The sequence below is a fragment of the Crinia signifera genome, chromosome 8 (genome assembly GCF_055691185.1).
Source record: "Crinia signifera chromosome 8, ASM5569118v1, whole genome shotgun sequence".
NCBI lineage: Eukaryota > Metazoa > Chordata > Amphibia > Anura > Myobatrachidae > Crinia > Crinia signifera.
Window position 1 is genome coordinate 1,835,054 of NC_139224.1, and position 22,635 is coordinate 1,857,688.

Consider the following 22,635-nt stretch of genomic DNA (forward strand, 5'->3'; position numbering starts at 1 on the left):
GCTGTGAGGCAGTAATGTAACCATTACACCGTCCGTACTGCCCTGTATATATAACACATGGTGGGAATAGAACCCATGACCTCAGTGCTGTGAGGCAGTAATGTAACCATTACACCGTCCGTACTGCCCTGTATATATAACACATGGTGGGGATAGCACCCATGACCTCAGCGCTGTGAGGCAGTAATGTAACCATTACACCATCCGTACTGCCCCGTATATATAACACATGGTGGGGATAGAACCCATGACCTCAGCACTGTGAGGCAGTAATGTAACCATTACACCATTAGTACTGCCCTGTATATATATATATAACACATGGTGGGGATAGAACCCATGACCTCAGTGCTGTGAGGCAGTAATGTAACCATTACACCATCCGTACTGCCCCGTATATATAACACATGGTGGGGATAGAACCCATGACCTCAGTGCTGTGAGGCAGTAATGTAACCATTACACCGTCCGCACTGCCCCGTATATATAACACATGGTGGGGATAGAACCCATGACCTCAGCACTGTGAGGCAGTAATGTAACCATTACACCGTCCGTACTGCCCCGTATATATAACACATGGTGGGAATAGAACCCATGACCTCAGTGCTGTGAGGCAGTAATGTAACCATTACACCGTCCGCACTGCCCCGTATATATAACACATGGTGGGGATAGAACCCATGACCTCAGCGCTGTGAGGCAGTAATGTAACCATTACACCGTCCGTACTGCCCTGTATATATAACACATGGTGGGAATAGAACCCATGACCTCAGTGCTGTGATGCAGTAATGCTAACCATTACACCATCCGTACTGCCCGGTATATATAACACATGGTGGGGATAGAACCCATGACCTCAGTGCTGTGAGGCAGTAATGTAACCATTACACCGTCCGTACTGCCCCGTATATATAACACATGGTGGGGATAGAACCCATGACCTCAGTGCTGTGAGGCAGTAATGCTAACCATTACACCATCCGTACTGCCCCGTATATATAACACATGGTGGGGATAGAACCCATGACCTCGGCGCTGTGAGGCAGTAATGTAACCATTACACCGTCCGTACTGCCCGTATATATAACACGTGGTGGGAATAGAACCCATGACCTCAGCGCTGTGAGGCAGTAATGTAACCATTACACCGTCCGTACTGCCCCGTATATATAACACATGGTGGGGATAGAACCCATGATCTCAGCGCAGTGAGGCAGTAATGTAACCATTACACCGTCCGTACTGCCCCGTATATATAACACATGGCGTGGATAGAACCCATGACCTCAGTGCTGTGAGGCAGTAATATAACCATTACACCGTCCGTACTGCCCTATGCACTTCTGCTACATGCTGCAGAGGAATGGACCGAAGGCCATGTCATCTAGAATTACTATACAGGATGAACATATGCCTGCTAGATCTGTGGTCACTCCCGCTCATTGGACCTACTAATGCTCTGATTGCTCCTCGGACCTGTTATTCGGCTGTAATTGAATCTCTCTGAAAGCAGCCTGATGCTTTTAGTTCTAGCCTCTTCCGTATTTCTCTGCACAGATGGTGCTTGGGTAATCCTGCAGAACACATCTGTGTCCCTGATCAGTGGCAGCGCTGCTAAGGTAATAGGAACGTGTCTGTACTCCGTAGATGTCACAGGATTCTAGAGGCCAACTTCTTACTTCTAAGCCTGAATTGGGCCGTATGTGAATAATATTACATTGTTTCAGTTTCTTCTTGTTTTCTGGTTTCCTGTTATTTATTAAGCAGTTTGAGGCCTTTCCTACCAGCCCCTCTCTTGTACGTATTGTTCACTTTCCTGCACTCGCTCAGCGATTCCCAGGTCCATGGTGGATGAATAATATAGTGCATGGACACTGTGCGATGTCTATCAGTGACGTCACACACTTGGCTGTACACACCAGTCGATATCGTTACCTCTATATATTGCCCAGCTCTAGATCTCATTGTAACTGATCTGGCGTAATGTAATGTCCATTTACACATGATGGCCTTCCATCGGATTGATCGGTAATTCGGTTATATTTGTTTTGCGAAAGGGTTTGTCTAGTTATCTTTGTATCACCTATGTTCCGCACTGCTGAACTAATAAAGATTTAGAGCTTTGAATGCAGCCATGGAGGGGGTTAAGTTGTACCTGATTGGGTATATATACCCTCTTATCGTATTTCTCTTACCTCTACAAAAGTGTCATCTTAAGTTTCATGTACCTTTTTATAGGAAAGTATCTCCTAGTGTTCATTCTAGCACATTTTAAGCTTCTGCAGTTCCTCTCTCCTGCTTAATATCTGGTCAGTATTAACGACAGAGGCCATAATATGATAGGCTCCACAGCAGACAGTGACACCCCAGGCAGAAAGGAGGAACTGCATGGGTTTAGGAAGGTGCAGGTTAATAGAATGAACCCTAATCTCCCATTAGCTGACATTAGGCCGCTGCAAATCCCTTTCTATGCTATTAAACCCTTTTGTACCGTTACAGACCATTTCTTCCTCGACGGAGAGTTTAGCCACAGAGAGTCGCCAAGATAGCTGGCCCAGGTAGAAAACGGCGAACCCCTGACCCAGACACCGTTACAGACCCCGGGGGCCCATTGGTTTCCACCAAGCGGCAGAAGATGTCCCATCCTGCCGAGGGCGCCGGTCAGAGAAGGGGGATTCGTGGAACGGAGGATGCTGTCAATAAAAAGAAGCAGAAAGATCGCGTCAACCAGGAGAGCAAAGAGGGCAAGATGGCCGCCAGCGGGGAGCCCAGGAAAGGTCTGTTACAGAAATACTTATTTATTCTGAGATGCACAAATGATTTGCCTGAATTGCATAAGACCTGGAGTCTATTTATACCCAATATTCAGCCTGATAACCAGTGGCCTCAGTGAGGCTCCAGGCACTGTGCCTTGATCATTCATGTCACTGGATATGATTGAATTGGTCAGATCACAGCTGCTTATACCAGGTGTAAGTGATGACCGTGGTTTACTGTATTTTATAGGTCAGCGATGGCTAACCTTGACACTCCAGCTGTTGTTGAACTACACTTCCCAGCATGCCCTGCTACAGTTTTACTTTCTTCTTCATCCATCCTGGTGACGCAACTGGCCTTGGGATGTAGTAGGGTCCAATAGGAGCCAGGCACCTATGCTAAACATTTTGAAGATGGTCCTCCCTCACTGCATCCCATCATGCCTCAGTTCGTCTTAGGTGCCCACAGGAGTGGGTGCTATGCTGAACAGGCTGCTCCACAGCCAGAAGATTAGACTAGCTAGGTTTTTTTTATTTTTCATAATTTTACACTTCGTTAGTGCAGGCGACAGTGTGCAGCAGCAGCAAGCGCATCTTATGCGCAGGGAGACGCTGTCTGGTCTCTCTGCACAGCGCTTTCAGCGGTAGAGGCTGCCTGGGCTCAGGGGGACTCTGGGTCCGGTTCCCCGCAGGGGGGATCGTAGGTGAAGGACCCCACCAGTATGGCTGCCGCCATTTTTATTAAGCTTATAGGCTGGACTCCTTCACGGAGGGCACAGCCTATCCCATGTGATCCCCAGCAGAGGGGGAGGCACTAGTGATATGATCAGCAATGGTAGGAGCAGCTCTCAGGGGTAGATGGGGCCAAAGTGCCGCGGACCCCGCTGAAGCAGGGACAATGGTCTCTTCCTAGTCCTCCTTTTGGAGGCACAGTACTGTGGAGCTGAAAGCTGCATATATAGAGGCAAGCTGATCCTGTGCATCACTACCCCCGCTGACCAGATGCTCCACCGGCAGACAGCTAAGTGCACTGGCATACTTTATCTCAGTACTCTTGCCTGACATTATGCACTGTGATTTATTTATCATGACTGAAAAGTATTCTGCTGGTATGGCGGAGGAAGTGATGGCCTTGTTAAGTCCCTGCAGGGTTTGTGGGATTGATTGAACTCCGGAACAGATGGCTCAAGGGGACATTTGCCCTGTTTGTGAGGCTGTACCCAGGGGAGCACATGCTCAGAGGGGGGATCAGCCAGAGCCATTGTGGGCTGCGGCCTTAGGCAAGTCTGTCATTGCAGGCATTGAATAGATAATGATGATTTAGTGAGGTCCCCTAGACTAATGTCACCCTCTCAACAGTCCTCTGGTTCTTTACCCCTGTCTCGGGGAACCGGCCCTTTTGCAAGTCATGCAGGACACTGCGCAGGGCATTCACAAGTTTAATGCTATCATGGATCAGTGGTCTAGAGAACCTGGAGAGTCTTCCAGGCATTCGGTGTGTTCTCTGCCTGCTCCTAATGTGGACTCTGAGGAGGAAGAAGAGTGTGGATCAGAAGGAGGATATGGACAGTTCTGTACCAGGCGTTGAAGATCTTATTATGGCGGTGAAGCAGACCTTAAGTTTATCTGAGGAGGATAAAACTCGTGCTCAGGGAATTTTTAAAAGACTGCGCAGAGACGCAGTTACCTTTCCCTCGAATGAGGAAATGCAGGATTTGTTAGGCGGGGCTTGGAAGACGCCCGATAAAAAAAATTCTGCTCACTAAAAGGTATTTGAGTTTATACCTTATGCCAGAGGAGCATATCAAAATTTGGGAGAAGGTTCCTTTGGTTGATGCGCCTGTGGCGAGACTGTCGAAGGCCACGGTTTTACCGGTGCAAGGTGGTGCAGCATTTAAGGACCAGGTGGATAAAAAGCTGGAAGGATAAAGGCGGCATTTGAAGGTGTGTGTTTTGCTCTCAGACCCGTAATTGCTTCCGCGTGGGTTTCTAAGGCAATGATTGTGTGGGCCAACACCATTTGCTCTTCCCTACAGCCTGATTCAGAGGCCTTGGCTTGGGTGGAGAAATTTAAGGCTGCTGCGGAATATACCTGCGAAGCTGGTGAGGAGGCTTTGTAAGGTATCAGCGGTGTCAGAACATGGTGGTCGAGTGTTGTGGCTCAAGGCCTGGGAGGCTGATATTGAGTCCAAGGAAGTCCTGGAGGCTTTAGCCTTTAAAGGGGAATTTCTGTTCGGATCTGAATTGGAGGAAATGATTAAGCAGGCAACAGGCGGTAAGAGTACCTTTCTTCCTACGCCTGCAGCAAAACGGGGTTCATCCAGGTTTGCTGCTTTTCATACCTTTTAAGCCGTCCTTTCGAGGAGGAGCATCTTCAAGGGGCCAGTCTAGTAGAGTACGATTTGCTACAGGAAAGGGGAAAGCTCCAACTTCCCGCATCGGAGCCTTTACTAAGAAACAGGCGGCAAAAGGGGAGGAGAAGCCCTCAGCATGACAGGTCGGTGACTCCCCATTCTGTACTCTGCGTAGGGGGGGGTCGCCTTTTGCAGTATCGGGACGCCTGGACCTCGTTGGGTCAGGATCCTTGGGTCCTCAGGTTGTGTCCCAGGGGTACAGGATAAACCTGAGGGGAGTTACCCCAAGAAGGTTTTTGCCTACTCCGTTGCCCAAGAAGCCTCGCTTAAGAACTGCCCTTTTGGGGGCAGCGAGATCTCTTCTGGAGAAGGGAGTGGTAATCCCGGTACCACAGGATGAAAGGAATTAGGGTTTTTACTCTATTCTTTGCTTGGTACCAAAGCCGGATGGGACATTCCGTCCTATTCTAAACCTAAAGTCGCTGAACCTCCATTTATGGGTGGACCATTTCAGGATGGAGTCTCTGAAGTCGGTGTCGCTGAGCCTGGAACCAGGGAAATTTCTGGTGTTCATGGACATTCAGGACACGTATTTGCACGTTCCTAATCATGAAGATCATCAATCCTTACTGCGGTTTCCGATTGGAGAATGGCACCTGCAGTTTCAAGCGCTTCCCTTTTGGACTGGCCACTGCACCACGTGTGTTCACAAAGATAATGGCAGCTGCCCTCCGGATGCAGGGTATAGTGGTCATCCCATATTTGGACGATCAGAGAAATTGCATCAAAATTTATTAGAGGCAATTCAGTTTTTACAGAACCACGGGTGGATCATGAATCTCCAAAAGTCTCATTTGGAACCAACTCAGAGACTACAGTTTCTGTGAGTTATCCTGGATTCTCACCTCCATCGGGTATTCCTCCCTGAGGTAAAAGCCAAAGACATCTGTTAGCTGGTTTGGTCGATTCTGAGGTCACCGGGCCCATCAGTTTGGCATTGCCTGAAGTTATTGGGCAAGATGGTGGCATCTTTCAAGACGCTGCAGTATACAAGATTCCACTTGCTTCAGTTTCAATGGAACATTCTGGCCTGTTGGTCAGGAGTCGCACAGACCATGAAATCAGGGAAAGTCGATTTGTCCACAGAAACGAGATTGAAGTTACTTTGGTGGACAGATGTGGACTCTCTCCAGTGGGGTCGCTCTCTCCAGTTGTGGGATTGGCTGGTGGTCACCACCGACACCAGTTTCAGGGGCTAGGGAGCAGTAGCTCTTGACTTGAGACTGCAAGGCTTATGGTCAGTATATGAGTCGGTACTTCCGATAAATGTGCTGGAGTTGCGAGCTGTGTGGCAGATGCTGACACAGGCAGAAGAGAGGCTGAGAGGTTTTCCGATTTGAATTCAGCCGGACAGTGCCACGGCTGTGGCTAACTTGAACCACCAAGGAGGCACGCGCAGTCAGTTGGCAATGACGGAGGTGTCAAGGATTTTTCAGTGGGCAGAGGTCAATGTTCCGGCCATATCTGCTGTGTTCATCCCAGGAGTCAGGAACGTGGAGGCGGATTTCCCCAAGTTGTTTAGGAGATTGTGGCTCAATGGGGGCTCCTGGACGTGGATTTGATGGCATCCAGACACAATTACCAGGTTCCCAGGTTTTGTGCTCGGACCAGTGATCCTCTGGCTTGGGCAACTGATGCCATGACGATTTCTTGGCGGGTCGAAGTGGCTTATGTGTTTCCAATGATTCCCCGTGTGTTACGGAGGGTACGGTCACAGGGGATCACCATGATATTTATAGCACCGGATTGGCCAAGGAGATCTTTGTATTCCAGCATTCTGAGGTTGTCGACACAGTCTTGGTGTCTTCCTCTGCGACCAGACCTCCTCCGTCAAGGTCCATTTTATCATCAGGACCTTGCTCGGCTGAGTTTGACGGCTTGACTTTTGAGTCCGCTATCTTAAGGAAGAAAGGGTTTTCAGAGGCGGTCATTTCAACCATGATTAGTGCCAGAAAACCAGTGTCATCAAAGAACTATCACAGGGTCTGGAAGATCTACCTTAGATGGTGTGAACGCCAGAGGGTTCACACTTACCGGTTCAAAGTTTCTAGATAGTTGGAATTCTTACAAGATGGTTTTTTCGTCGGGACTGAGTCTTCAGTATCTAAAGACCCAAGTTTCGGGCTTGTCTATTTACTTTCAAAAGAAAGTGGCTCTAATTCCGGAGGTACAGACATTTTTGCAAGGGGTTTACTAGATTGAAACCTCCTTTTAAACAGCCGGTGGCGCCTTGGGATTTGTCCTTGGTGTTGGCAGTCTTACAGAAACCTCAGTTTGAACCCTTGAGATCGGCTGACCTTAAGTTTCTTGTTTGGAAGTTAACTTTTTTCGGCCAGGCGTGTTTTGGAGTTAGGAGTGTTATCCCGTAAGGCTCTTTCATGGAGACTGGGCTGTGCTTAGAACAGTTCTGAGATTTTTGCCTAAAGTTGTTTCTGCGTTTCACTTAGACTAGGAGATTGTTCTTCCGGTGTTTAATCCTCAGGAAGAAAGTAGGAGAAGGGACAGATTGAAGAATTTGGATGTTGTGCGCGCATTGCCCATTTATGTGGACAGAGTGAAGAGTATCCGGAAAACGGATTCTCTCTTGGTGTTTTATGATGTACACAAATTGGGCTGGCCTGCTTCTAAACAGACCATTTCTAGGTGGTTGCGATCGGTTATTGCCTTTGCCTATACAAAAGTGGGCAGACCAGTGCCTTCCAGGATCAATGCTCATACCACCAGGTCAGTGGCTACCTCTTGGGCGGTGCACCATGCAGCTACGGCTGAACAAGTATGTAGGGCTGCCACTTGGTCAACTATTTTACAGGTTCCATGAGTTTGTGTCGGAGGACGCATCATTCGGGCGAGCAGTGATAAGAACTGCAGACCTGAGCGTACCCTCCCAAAGGACCGGCTCTTGAACGTTCCAAGGTCAGCTGCATCACCAGGATAGAGAAGAAGAAAAAGGGATTTTTTTTTTTAAAGAACTTACCGTTCAAATCCTTTTCTCTGATTCTACCCTGGTGACGCAGTGATCCCTCCCTTACGCTCAGTAAGTAATACCATTTTCATGTATCGTCATGCTATAATGGTTATGTTGATTGTTCAGGCATTGTGCTGAGTTATTGTATCCTGGTGTGCTCTGGAAGTTGAACTGAGGCATGATGGGATGCAGTGAGGGAGGAACCTGCCGTCTTCAAAATGTTTAGCATAGGTGCCTGGCTCCTATTGGACCCTACTACATCCCAAGGTCAGCTGCGTCACCAGGATAGAGAAAGGGATTTGAACGGTAACTGATGCAGGGCATGCTGGGATGTGTAGTTCAACAACAGCTGGCGTGTCAAGGTTAGCCATCACTGTTCTAGGTGAAGAAGTCTATATCCGACAATGACGAGACTAGCTGGTGCTGGCTTGGTTCTAACTGTAAGTGCTGGGGATTGTGGTTCATCAGGCTCAGCACCCTGCCTTGTTGCTGGCACAATAACAGGTGGCAGACATGTCCCATTCGTCTGCTCTAAGCACAGGCTATTAGCTGTGTCTCTGCTGACCAAGTGTGTGAGCACCAGCAGTGAAATAAGGCATATCTCAGCTACACGGAACCGGCATCTTCATACGGTCACTTATAGGGGTGCACGTGAGTGGAGCGCCCCTTTGTAAATCTCCTGCATGTTCTCCTCTTAGAGCCCCACCCCTCCCTTTCCTCTCCACCAATCACAGGTGTTTCAGTTATTGGTATGGTGGTTTTACGAAAGGATTTTAAACAGCCATTGCCAAAACATTTTTTTTTTAAATCTACTATTGATTGGGAAACCAATGCTGCAACCCCATCATTGTAAAGCAGTGATATGAGGAGACTTTCCATGGTACGAGGGACTGTTTCTCATATTGTTAGAAAGCTCCTTGGGATGATTATTTCCTCCATGCAGGATAAGCTCACTGTAGGTTAAATAGGGTAATGACGGGACACTTCACAAGTCTGTGGGTGTTCATCATTGGGTAGTATGGAATCAGGAGGTTCAAGTGGTAAAAAAAAAAAAAAAAAAGAGACCACTGGTTGTCAATGCTCCGCCCTTGTTATTAGAATAGAGGCGGGGCATTGACAACATCAATGCCTCTTGAATTGTTTTTGCAGAATTCTTAGAAGAGTCTGTACAGATTGACAATGTTCCCCATAGTCTGAGTCTTCTGCAATCTCGCATCACAATCTGAACCACTGGATCGAAGAGTCCTAGAAATATGAATCCATTGTCATCTTGTAAAACCTGTTGCTATAGGAACAAGACGCCTACATACACTTTCTTCTGTCATGCACATGTCACTAAGCAACTGTAAACAAGTGATGTAATTACAAAGTTAGCAACTCCGCCACACACACACACACACACACACACACAGCAGAGGAGGACACGAGGAGGTCCTGAGTCTGTAGCTGCTGCTGCTTCCACTGTAATGAACTCAAGCAAAGCAGCAGCCGTTCTCCTATGTGCCATGTGCAGGAGTCCCAGGCCTCTCTAAAAACGGAGCAGGCTCATCTTGTGATGCACAGAGGTGCAGCTAAGAGAAGGGGCTCCCGGGTAACCTACCCTCTGCCCCCCCCCCCTCTTAATCCGGCTGTGCCTCAGAGGACGAGAGCAAAGGTGCTGATGGCACAGAGATTTAGAGTAGAGAGGGCGCTTTCCAGCTGAATTCTAATTGAGTGGCGTGATTGTTGCAGATGTCTCCTTCCACCTTCCTGAAGTGTGAGCAGACATTGGCGCTATGTGGTACTTCAGGTGTTGACGCGATATAGCTGCATCATGCTGGGCACTTGGCATGGGCGAGGCTGTAGAACGCGATATAGTGGCTGTTACGGGAATTCATTTTGTTCTATTGTAGTCTTGTTATGAATGAACTTGTTCTTCCCCGTAGGTTATTTACTTATGTAGGTATTATAATACAGCCTGCTTGCTCTCTTGTGTTTTTGTCATTTTTCTTTATTCTATTTTGATCACATGTATGTATATCGTGTACAATATAAATGATATTTTAATAATGAAGCGATGTACATGTTTATAGTCCATAAGATAGGGCAGTGAATCGGGTGTGTAATCGCTCACGGACAATGCACTGCAGGTGGGGCAGATGTAACATGTGCAGAGAGAGTTTGATTTGTGTGAGTTATTTTGTTTCTGTGCGGGGTAAATTCTGGCTGCTTTATATTTACACTGCAATTTAGATTTCAGTTTCAACACACCCCACCCAAACTTAACTCTTTCTGCACATGTTACATCTGCCCCACCTGCAGTGCACATGGTTTTGCCCATTATGAGAACAAATTTGTACTGCGATCAGATCTGAATAAGGGCCAATGTCACAATGCACAAAAGGTGGAACAGAGTTCTTTGGTTTTGTTGGTGTCAATGTAGACACATCAGCACGTGTTCCCCCAATGAATGTAGCGCATATCCTCGTTCTTTAGCCAGTGCGCCCAACACACTGCGCCCAACACACTGCGCCCATTCCCGTTTGGAGCTCACAAAGATGGTAAAATATGAAAAATTAGAAAATAAAATAAAAATGATCTTTTCGTGTGTGAACCTAGTACATACCGACCTTCCATGGTGTCCTATTGATAGTTTACCTGGGTAGTGTCTGAGTGCCATTGGAATACCCGCACCTGCATATATGTAAATTCCGTTAGTCTAGACGCCTCACTAGTAAAATGTTTTTCATTCCGATTGCAGATATGATGATTGACTGGAAGCAGAATTCCGGGGAAGTAATTGTTAAACTGAATACTGGGCCGGGAGCCTTAAATGTGGACGAGCTGAAGGCAGAGTTCACAGATACGGACTGTGTGATCAACTTCCCAGGTAACGGTCAGGACCCCGAAAGACTTCATCATTATTGTGATCAAAGCGCCAACTCTTCTTTATATCTGTAATGCTGGTCTCACTGGAGTGTTGCCTCCGGTCCCCAACAGACGACTGGAGCGTTACCTCCGGTCCCCAACAGACGACTGGAGCGTTACCTCCGGTCCCCAACAGACGACTGGAGCGTTACCTCCGGTCCCCAACAGACGACTGGAGCGTTACCTCCGGTCCCCAACAGACGACTGGAGCGTTACCTCCGGTCCCCAACAGACGACTGGAGCCGTTACCTCCGGGGTCACCGGTTCTGTATCACCACCTATCTTCCTCCTCCAGTGTGTAAAGCATGGTTTGCTATTTCTCAGTGAAATGTGCCAGAATTCCTTACACTCGTGTTTTACATTTTGCAGAAGGCAACCAATGGAATTGTCATTTTCATGAAGAGATTGAAGGCTCTTGCAGTAAAATTCAGTATAAAGAAAAAGGGAATTTCCTGCAACTGATTTTTCAGAAGAAAATTCCAATGAACAAATGGCCAAGTCTCCAGGTAATTCTGATCTTGTATATTGTTCGCTACCCCAAGGCAAAAACACCCCAAACGAATGGTTGGATTCATTGCTAGGGACCATATCTGCCCTGCCAACTGCTCTGTTGTCTGCGCCAGGAGGAGGGGTGCGGGGTGGTGTCCCCTTACCCCACAGGGTGTCCCTTATATGGTGCATATGGTGAATTAGTTGCACGTGGGGTTTGTATTCTTACATTGTTAGACAGCAGTGATTTATATGTTACAGCCTACTGCTAACAGTAGATTCCGTAGAGGCTTCGTTGCCTGTGGCGCTCATGAATTACACTGTGATCTTTATTCAGTGCTGCCGTTCTTATTAGACATTCTCTATGGTAAAATAACCACTGAATTAAATGTTTTAGTTTAAAATGAAATGTGGCTGTTTTTTATTTTTGATGTTATTCCTGTGCAGAAGAAGAAAAAAGATATTCTGAAGGAGCCAGGAAAGTTGGCTACAGTTAAGGAAAATCTAAAGTCAAAAGTCCCTTTGAAATTGCCTGTGTCTGATGCACATCAGGCTAAGGCCTCCGCGATTAAGCCAGAACTGAAGAGTGTGAGACGGGAGCAGGAGACGGGGGAGATGAAAGCCGCTGGTGCTAGGAGTCCTCTTACACGGAGATCTGCTGCTGTCGGGACACAAGCTAAGAGAGGCTCGCCCCCTAAGACGCTACCCTTGGCATGTGCTCGCGATGCCAGTCCTAGGAGCCAGAGAGCTGCCAGCTCCGAGGAGTGCCCCAAATGTGTCAGCTGCAAGTCTACAGACAGAGTCCAAGCTGGAGACAGCTCAGCGTCGCACAAACCAGCAAGTCACGGAGTAGAACTACATAACGGCAAAGGAAGACAGGTACTGACGTCTGAGTGCTGATCTCTGTTGTGTTCTGGTCGTTAATGTATTGGATTTAGTCATGGGAACCTTATTTCTACATTACAAACATTCAAATCTCTTCTCCATACCCCCTTATTTCTTCCCGGTTATACCCCGACTCCCCTACACTGTAACATTCTAGGGTCTATGTCCCCTCCACCTAGGACAGTAGTTCACAACCCCCCAACAGTTCACATTTTCCAGGTCATCCAGCAGGTGCACTCATTACTCACTGACACATTATAATAGATCCACAGGTGGAGCTAATTTCTTCACTTGTGATTCTGTGTGGAGACCTGGAAAATGTGAACTGTTGGGGGTGTGAACCGAGGTTGAGAACCACTGCTCTAGGACATTCTGGGTTATTTATCTCAACTGTTAGTAACTTAAATGTCTCTATTTCTGATCTTTAACCCCCCCTTGTACTTTATATTGTTGTGGTTTGCCTGTATGTTCTCCCCACGGTGCTACGGACGCTTACACTGCACGGGGTCATCTGTTTCACTAAGTGCCAGTCGCTGGATGACTGATGATTTCTATAATTATACATCTACATGTTGTCCCTCTGGCTCAGATTACCAAATGTAAAGTGGATCTGCTTCTAAATATAGAGCCTTAAACCGCTCTTATGGGGGTTGTGTGTTAGAGGGGTGGTTAGTGGGACATTTATATAAAACAAGTCGTTTTACCAACCTAATTGGTGAGGTCTTGTGGGATGTGACCGCTGCCAACTGGGCTTTCACTGACTGCTGCTTCCTACATGACCAGGCCATCCCCCTTACTCCTTACTTTGCAATGGAAATCCGTTCTGCACAAGAATTGCTTCTGCATACGGTCCTGTTTGGTCATGTAGCGGCCTGTGTCTGCCGAGGTCACTGTCAAATGTGTGGCGGCATCCTAGGACTCGTGTGCCCCACCCCCCCAACATTCACTCTGCTGCCCTATACATATGGGGGAGTTAAGTGCCTCTACAGGGGTTGAGGTGTCAATTTACTGGGGGAACCTTTGCCGCTGGGGAGTCTGGTGGTCTTTCTACTTGGAGAGTAGAGTCCTGCCAGTGCCTTGTCTGTGCTTGCTGCATCATGATGGCGCTCTGGAGGAAATATGGGGGCCTGCGGGCGGGGGTCATATCTGTCCAAATTTTTCCATAATCCAAAATTGCTGTTAGCTGTTCTCCCTAAATAAGAGATGGTCGTTGATGGGCGTGGAGTGTAATAGTCAGCGTGAGGGCTGTGTGTGGCCAAACGGAGAAACCATTGTATTGCTCCATTGAGTGCCATCTAGTGGCTGCCAGCCTGCAAGACACTTGAATTCCTCTCGTAGAGGTGAGGAACAGCTTTAGCCTTTTATTATGTAGGCTGCGTGTGCAACATTCATGTATATTTATGATCCATTTCTTCTTTTCTAAAGGACGGTTCCTCTGAGAAAGGGAAAGTTCTCCCTCCAGATCAGCAGACCTTGCTCCAATCAGTCACGCCACCAGTACCGCTGGTATGTTCTAGCGCACACAGTCACAGTATGCCAGCTGACGTGGCTTCGGACATTGAAATGCCAGCTACAGAGGTGCCCCTGCCTTCTTCAGAGCACGTCACTGGGGACCAGTCTTGGGAGGAGCCTCCAAAGGGGCACCGGGTGCTTGACGATGAAGAAACGGCGATCGGGTCTCCGTCAATGGTTCCTCCACAAGGTGACAGCCACCAGTTACCGGACACGGCTGAAAATCTTGTTCCTTCCAGAGACTGCAGTCTAGAAGGTACGAATGACCTGGCGTGGGGGGGGGGGGATACATTGTATCTCTGCACTTTATGGTACCGTCTATGGATATTAGTGCCTGGCTTTTCCCCTTCACGCATTAATTGGGTTTTGGTGGCAGATGTGAAGGGTGGGGCTGATACATTGATCTCTTAGAAACCTCTGCATTCTCATTAAAGGTCACAACCTTCAGTAAATATATTTTGGTTTCCTAATCTATATCTGGAAAGACTCAATCAGCACACCCCCAAAATGAGCGACTATCGTTCAATATATCGCCCACTGTGTACGCACCTTTAGTCTGAATTCTCCATGTCCAGTGTTAAGGTGCTGAATATTGTATTTACTGTTTGTATGGGGACTTGTTCCCACCGTTGCTACTGAAAAGTATTTAATGTTGCATTTATAATGCACCTGGTGTTTGCAGGTGGTGTTTACCGTCAGCTGATCCGCATAATGAGCGATGCATTGTATGAAAGCATTTACTGAGTGACAAACATCTGCGGACATACGTACTAGCCTGTGAGATGCAGGAACCGGTGCCATTCTGCCCATTTCAGCCTGTACATTTAAAGCGACAATAATTTAGAAGGCCAACTTTGGTTATCTAGTGTACAATGCTGTTGCAGACACTAGGTGGAGCTGTTCTGCTTGTCACCGCCAAGCAATAATACGCCTTTTACACCAACCACATTTCCCAAGATCCGCCAATCCAACCCAAGAAATGTGGGTTGAACATTGATGAGACCAGTGTTCAGGGGCAGTGTAAAGGGGTAACCCGGGTCTTCCGACCTGAGGCCCCTTTACATCAATGTGTGAAAGCTCATACCTGATCACCTCAGCATCCTGCGGTCAGTACGGAGCATGCAGACTCTGCAGTACTGCTGTACTATGCAGGCAGCAGCGGAGCTGGGGAGGTGGTGAATGGATGCTTGTGTGCGGCGTCTATTCACCTCACTGACAGAGACTGGGGGCACATGGACGGAAGATGGGGGCAGCCCAGCAGATCTCCCGAGTGCTGGGATTGCCCCCAGAGTGGTGCAGGCGCCTCTGGGGTCCCAGACAACAGACTACCTGGTGCTTGGAGATGATGTCATCTCCAAGCGCAGGCATTAAAGACCCCTGCACCCGTGTGTAGTGTGAATGGTGCCAACCCTGGAATAACCATGGACCGATCTGCAGTGTAAATGCGACGAATCCAGACTGGTCAGATCCGGGATTTTGGTGTAAATGAGACTGTTAATCCTAGGACATGATTGGAATTAGTCCCACATCAGATGGAAAGTCACAGGTCCCTTATCGTCGTTACATCCGTTACCCCTTTCAGCCTGAATGTCTATCTACCTAATCGTGAAGCAATCCGCAGCTCCGGCTCTTGCTGGAGTGAAAAGGTTACGCCATCCCAGCCCCCAACTGTCCTCCTTCCAGATTATATTACCAGCTGCGTAGCTTTCTTGGAGACGGTCAGAGGGACCGTGTGTTTTCCCATCTTGTCTTGTGTCCACGCTGTGCCCGAGTAGTGACGTTTGAGGTTCTCAGCTTTGACCTCTGCTGTGTAGTTACAGTTGGAGGAAACCATATTTGTCCTATAGCTGATAACATTGTGGATATTATGCTCTGTCCCTGGGACAGCCAGCGAGGTCCCTGCCCTGAAGGTAATGGCAGTCAGAGCTGGGGTGTTTCATCGTGTGTAACCGCTGTTTGTGTGTCCGAGCCTTTGTGGGCTGGCTGTTGTGCAGACAATAGGTGCTTGGCAGGAGATATACTCAGGTGAGGCCTAGCTGTACAATCACATCTGAATGTTGTCAGCCCAGTGGAAATGCATGAAGTGGAAACTTTATAAGGTGTTTATCAAGGGTCGTTTGACCTTATCGTATTCCGTCCTCTCCTGCTTTTCAGTCTCTGCCCTGTTTACATGAAGCAATCACTGCAGCAGGAGAGGAGTGTGTCGTTGTCGTGGGAGACTGACCCAGAGATGGACTGGGGCAGTTCTGTAGACCTGGCATGTAACTGATCGCTCATGCCTGAGAAAGGTGGCATGTCATGGTGGCCTGGCCTCACTGCATGACCCCATCGATCTGTGCTAGGTGGCCGAGCAAAGCTCCGGGAGGCGGAGATTTTTAGAGTCTGGAAGCCAAGAGGAGTACGTGGTGACTCAGCTGCCCGGCATTTGCTAGATGGGCGATCCATTAGTGTCATTGAGTGAGGACAGGGCTGTGAGGAATGGAGGCAGCAGGAAGCCACAGACTGAGACTTATATAGTGGGAGGAGCAGGGTCCCCAGCAGCACAGAGTATATCAGGAGATGAGTGATGTGCCAGTGAGGACAGGGCTGCATGTGACAGGGGCAGTGACATGATGTGAGGAGGGGAATGGAGGCAGCAGGAAGCCACCGACTGAGAGTTATATAGTGGGAGGAGCAGGGTCCCCAGCAGCACAGAGTATATCAGGAGATGAGTGATATGTCAGTGAGGACAGGGCTGCATGTGACAGGGGCAGTGACATGATGTGAGGAGGGGAATGGAGGCAGCAGGAAGCCACAGACTGAGAGTTATATAGTGGGAGGAGCAGGGTCCCCAGCAGCACAGAGTATATCAGGAGATGAGTGATGTGTCTGAAAGTTATAAAGTGGGAGCAGTGGGGGGGGGCGGGGGGGCGTTTACAGGAGGTCAGTGGAATGCTGACCTGCGAGCTGTCACAGCTCGCAAAAATTCTGGAATACACCCCATTGACGTTATTGGATGCGCATGTTTCCTTGCACAAGGAAAGGTTCTACTCCATTCCGAATATTGCATTGTTTAGTGCTGGTCTAGCGCTGTAATCGCTGATGGTATTTGTCACCAAAAAGAAAAGAGATTTAGACATCTTATATGTGTTAATGTAATTGCTGTTTTTATATTGAGTTGTTGTTGTTTTTTGTGCTGCTTTGGATTTTTCAGTTTTTATTTGCATATAATATTGTTTAAAATGTAATAAACTTTGTTGGATTTATAAGAGAAACAGCCCTTGCCAATATGTCCTTATTTTAGCAGGGATATAGAAGCAATACTCCTCTCATCGATGTTTGGTGTGTGGCGCTGGCCGCTCTCATCGGACTACAAAACTGACCAAGGGCTGTCCCTAAATAAATGATTATCTTCTGTGTGGGGGCTTCTAATGTGGGCACAGCACCCTCTATGTGCTGTAGCCGGTATGACAGATGTCTGCTTGCTTCTCCCAACAGCACTCTCTTATAATGCACTGGCACAATACAGTATTTTGTGGTCATGTTGATTCGGTTGCAGGACCATAAGATCCGTGTGTCCAGATTGTGCAATAGTTACGGAGGTGTGCGCATGTAATTTGCAATGCTATATATTTGTGCAAAAACATTTTTTTTTTTTTCTGCCCTGCAGTTCTCGAGCCTTATGTAAACATCACCTTTGTAAAGAATGACCACTATGAGAAGGGGAACGATGTGGTAGTAGTACACGTGTACGTGAAGGAAATCTGCAAGCAGACTTCCCGGGTGCTGTTTCGGGAACAGGACTTCACGCTGATCTTTCGGACAAGGTAAGAGCTCCCCGCGCATGTTTTGGCCAGACCACTTGGTTTCTGGGGATATGCATCAAGTCTTGGGGATTGGTTTCCGTCATTTAAAAGACATAATCCTCAAATTTATCCAGAACTGAAAGGAGGAGGTTCCATTATGTAAATAATGCAGAACAGTCATGGTTGCCAGCAGCTGACTTCCAGTGTTGCAACGCTACAAAGCTTTGTGTAATATCTGCGCTTTCTGGAGAACGGATGACTAGGATAATAGTAATTGTTGCGCCACCCGCTTACCCTATGAAACTGGTCTTGTTCATCTAATAAGAAAACTTTTATCTCTACAGTGACCCAAACTTTCTTCGGCTCCATCCGGGTTGCGGCCCTGACACCGTGTTCCGGTGGCAGGTAAAACTCCGGTAAGCAGATGTCCTTTCCAGAGATGATTTTTTTTATTTTCCTTTTGTTTTGTTTGGCTAGTTATTTCCTGCAATTGATGATCAGCAATTTTCAATTCTGCAGGAACCTTATAGAGCCAGACTTGTGCAGATACACCTTCACTGGGTCCCGCATTGATATCTCCCTGCAGAAGAGGCAGTGGCAGCGCTGGGGAGGACTGGAGGCACCGGCCACACAAGGTCTGCACCTGACTTCCGCCTTCTGCTAGTAGGGGGGTGTATGGAGGGGGGGGGGGGGGGGGGGGGGGGGGGGGGGGGGGGGGGTGGCTCACTAGCAATATGTACGTGCCGGTTATGTTATGTCAGAGATCAGGCATTGCTGACAAAGGGGTTTCCCTGTAATAAGGAATGGTTCCCTGCTGTATCTGTCAGTAAAGCACTGATCTATATAAACAGGCAGCATGGTGTATTGTAGTCATAGACATGGGAAGGATACAGTATTAAATCCCGACAAGGGGGGGACGTGGATCGCCCCCCCTTGCGGGCTCGCTGTGCTCGCCACGCAGCGGGCCCGGTGCCTCGCTACGCTCGGCACACTAATTTATTCTCCCTCCGGGGGTGTTGGGGACACCCCCGGGGGGAGAAAGTGGGGGAGAAATTGTCGGGATTTCGGCGATCGGGATTCCAGCGTCGGGATTGTGAACGCCGGGATCCCGACCGCCGGGATTTACACTGCATGAACATTATAGGGAAATCTGCTTCATTAGAATTGATAGAACTTCAGGCACCCGGATCAGACCCATCTTGCAGCACTTGCAATCTCAGGATCCAATCAGATGCACACGGGGCTATGGATTGGAATTGGACGCTAGCACATACAAGTTAGACACTTTTCACCTGATTTTTCAGCCTGATCTGTCAGAGTGGGGTGAAAAGGGCCCAAATTTTGTAAGTGTATGGCCAACTTTAGATTTATGCAATGTACATGTATGGTGAGTTTGTCTGTCTTCTTATTCTGTAGGATGCACTTTGTACATCTGTATTCTTAGGTTAGCATGGCTCAGATTTGTGTCTCTGGAGTTCGGGTACACTTAGAAACATTATACGGGGTTGGCACAATGTGGCATTTATCGGTGTGGACTGCTAGGAAACACCTGAGCAATAAAAAAAAATTGGAGCAGAGAAACGATCTCCAGGAAAGTAGATCTGGAGTTTACACACTAATGCTCAGTACCAAGGTGATCTCTGAAAACACAATGTGCGTGACGTTGTGCCATGGGAACAAGCGGCACAGTGACAGTACAGATATGCACTGACTGTATCCGTGTCCCTCATCAGGATACATCTAGTGCAGTGATTCTCAACCTTTTTACCTTGCGGCACACTAAATAAGACTTTAAAATTGCCAAGGCACACCATGAGATCCCCACAGGGCAAAACACATTGACCCTCACAGGAAAAAAACAAACCTATTGGCCCCCACATTAAAAACAATCACACTGGTCCCCACAGGTAACAAAAATAAAACACATTGGCCCTTTACATGAAAAGAAGAGACCAGTAAATAACATTTGAACTGATGGTGACTGTAAACTGGTTTCGGCATCTCTAGATCTGGGGGCACACTTGAGAACAGCTCAAGGCACACTAGTGTGCCACGGCGGATGCGGTCATCTATTAGAATGAACTTAGGTCTACAGTCATTAGGTCGACCCCACTAGGTCGTCTGGCAGGAAGGTCGACCTGACTTAAGGTCGACATGGGCCAAGGTCGACATGACTTAAGGTCGAATTTGCATAAAGGTCGACATGAGGAAGGTCGACTGGTCATAAGGTCGACATGGGTTTTTCACTGTTTTTTGAGCCGACATGTGCCGACAGGCGGTATTTCATGCCCTACCATCCACTAGGGCGTGGTGGGAGAATAAAATAGTGTGCCGAGCGCAGCGAGGCACCGTGCCCGAAGCATTGCGAGGGTCCGATTCTCATTGCCAACTGTGTCCATGTCGACTGTGTCGACATTCGGATCAAAAAAACAGTGAAAAACCCATGTCGACCTTATGACCAGTCGACCTTCCTCATGTCGACCTTTATGCAAATTCGACCTTAAGTCATGTCGACCTTGGCCCATGTCAACCTTAAGTCAGGTCGACCTTCCTGCCAGTCGACCTAGTGGGGTCGACCTATTGACTGTAGACCTAAATGCAGTCTGACGAATGATCCCATTCCGCCACGGCACACTGGTTGAAAAACACTGATCTAGTGTGATACATATCTGTACTGTCACTGTGTTACATCGTAGTGCGTCTCTGTACGTGTGATACATATCTGTACTGTCACTGTGTTACATCGTAGTGCGTCTCTGTACGTGTGATACATATCTGTACTGTCACTGTGTTACTTGTTCCCACCCTGGCTTGTTGCACAGCAATCCAAATCAAATTCCTAGTATACGCAAGTATTCCTGGCCAATAAAGCGGATTCTGGGCCCGATCCAAGCATTCGATTGGTGCTTAAGGTTCTGAAGACTGGTCACTTGGAAATAGTGTGACTGTATCATTATATAGAACCCGGATGTTGTATCCACAAAGATGGCTACTGTTTATATGATCCATAAGCCGTTATGGCCCTTATTCTGGTTCACTTGCAAAAACAAATTCCTTCTCAAATGGACAAAACCATGTGCACTGCAGGTGGGGCAGATGTAACCTGTGCAGAGAGAATTAGATTTGGGTGAGTTATTTTGTTTCTGTGCAGGGTAAATACTGACTGCTTTATATTTGCATTGCAATATAGATCTAAATTTGAAGTAAAACCCCACCCAAATCTAACTCTGCACATGTTACATCTGCCCCACCTGCAGTGCACATGGTTTTGGCCATTTGAGAAGGAATTTGCCTTTTGCCTGTATTTTCCTATATGCAGCTGTATTGAAGATCTGTAAATTGAGGTTTGGAGACGATATGACACATGTCTTCTCTGTGACTGCTGGTCTTGGGACAGGGTCATATAATAGCTATGAGGAAGCCCAGGTACAAATTTGCTGCTAAACAGAAAACCTCCTTTCCCCCTTTTTAAGGTGCAGTGGGTGGTGCAAAGGTGGCGATGCCTGCCAGCCCTACTCCCCTTGACAAAAGCCAGTCAGGAAGTAACCAGCACCCGTTATCCAGCAAAGAAGAGCCTAGAGTGGTGGAGAAGGAAAAGTCTCGGGTGGAGGACACTAACCTGGATAACGTATCGCCAAGGGCAGCGGCAGAACATGTCTCCGTGAAGACAGAGCAGCTTCTGGCTTCGGTAGGAGACGAGATTGCTCTGTAGTTGTATAAGATGCACCTGCTGGCTACAGCTATGGGGCGAAGCCGTGGATAGTGATAAAGTACCAGCCAATCCGCTTCTGGCATTTTGCAAAGCTCTCTTTCATCACTTGATCACTCTCCGTGGCATCTCTCGGTACACATCTCCCGTTTATCCTTAAACTAGTTATAAGCCTGTGAAAATGACGGCTTCTGCAATGTACTTTGAGCTGTGACCGGTTTTAGTTTCACTTTGAGCTGTGACTGGTTTTAGCCCACCAACTCTCCACCCCAACCCCCAGTCCCTATGTGCTCCAAACTCCAATCTGTCTTCCCATCTCCCCCTCTCCCCATATCCAGCAAGTTTGAAACAGGTCAGTGTCCCTGCAAAAAATGCTTTCACTTTTAGCACACAAAGGAATAATTTGGTTCATCAAGTGGCCTCTAGAGTCACCAGCGGTACCATTAGAGGCCGTTATAGCTTGGCAGTGGAGAGAATTACATTTAATGTTAGAACGTTAAAAGAAAGTAACCCCCCCCCCCCCCCTTTATTTTTTTATTTTATTTTTTATATATGTATCAAATTACAGCAGAGCACAAGATGACTCGGATGGAACTAATTTGTGTGACACCGCAGTGTCTCTAGTTGTACTGAATGCTTTAGGTTCTTGGACACCGATTTGTTTAGTTTTATGGTGCTTATAAAGTCTGCATTCTTCTGTAGGAGGTGTTTATTAAACTCCTTTATTTCCTCTTTCTGATGATCTGTTTCTCCTCGATTCCAGCCCAAGCCGACGTGCATGGTACCCCCGATGACGCACAGCACGATAAGCAGCGACAGTGCGCAGGTGGAAGAGGAGAAGAGAGTGTGCGTGCCGGGTTTTACCGGTCTGGTCAATCTTGGGAATACCTGCTTCATGAACAGTGTGATCCAGTCTCTGTCTAACACGCGAGAGCTCAGAGATTACTTCCAAGGTCAGCGTCTACATGTGTTGTGTCGGCATCGTAGTCATGCCGTCTGGGTTTCCATGGATTTATACGTTTACCAGTGTGTGGCTGGTTTGACCCCTCTCTGTTTCTCAATATCTGATTGTAGTTCTTTTGTTCCTCTAAATGTCTCAAGATCATTCATTTGAATCCGAGATCAACTGCAACAACCCCCTGGGGACTGGCGGACGTCTTGCTGTCAGCTTTGCCGTCTTGCTAAGGACGCTTTGGAAAGGAACCCA

At 47.7% G+C, this 22,635-nt stretch overlaps 1 protein-coding gene across 1 annotated transcript in view; it reads left to right on the plus strand.

Moving 5' to 3' along the window:
• USP19 (ubiquitin specific peptidase 19) overlaps nt 1-22,635 on the plus strand; it is a 60,808-nt gene that overhangs the window by 11,615 nt on the left and 26,558 nt on the right. The window contains exons 2-12 of the mRNA XM_083155561.1: nt 2,506-2,783; nt 10,882-11,010; nt 11,418-11,554; nt 11,985-12,416; nt 13,848-14,190; nt 17,584-17,740; nt 18,064-18,135; nt 18,239-18,354; nt 21,193-21,407; nt 22,192-22,381; nt 22,530-22,635. Coding sequence (XP_083011687.1) covers nt 2,642-2,783; nt 10,882-11,010; nt 11,418-11,554; nt 11,985-12,416; nt 13,848-14,190; nt 17,584-17,740; nt 18,064-18,135; nt 18,239-18,354; nt 21,193-21,407; nt 22,192-22,381; nt 22,530-22,635 — 2,039 coding nt within the window. The 5' untranslated portion in view covers nt 2,506-2,641. The remainder of the gene's footprint in view (nt 1-2,505; nt 2,784-10,881; nt 11,011-11,417; nt 11,555-11,984; nt 12,417-13,847; nt 14,191-17,583; nt 17,741-18,063; nt 18,136-18,238; nt 18,355-21,192; nt 21,408-22,191; nt 22,382-22,529) is intronic.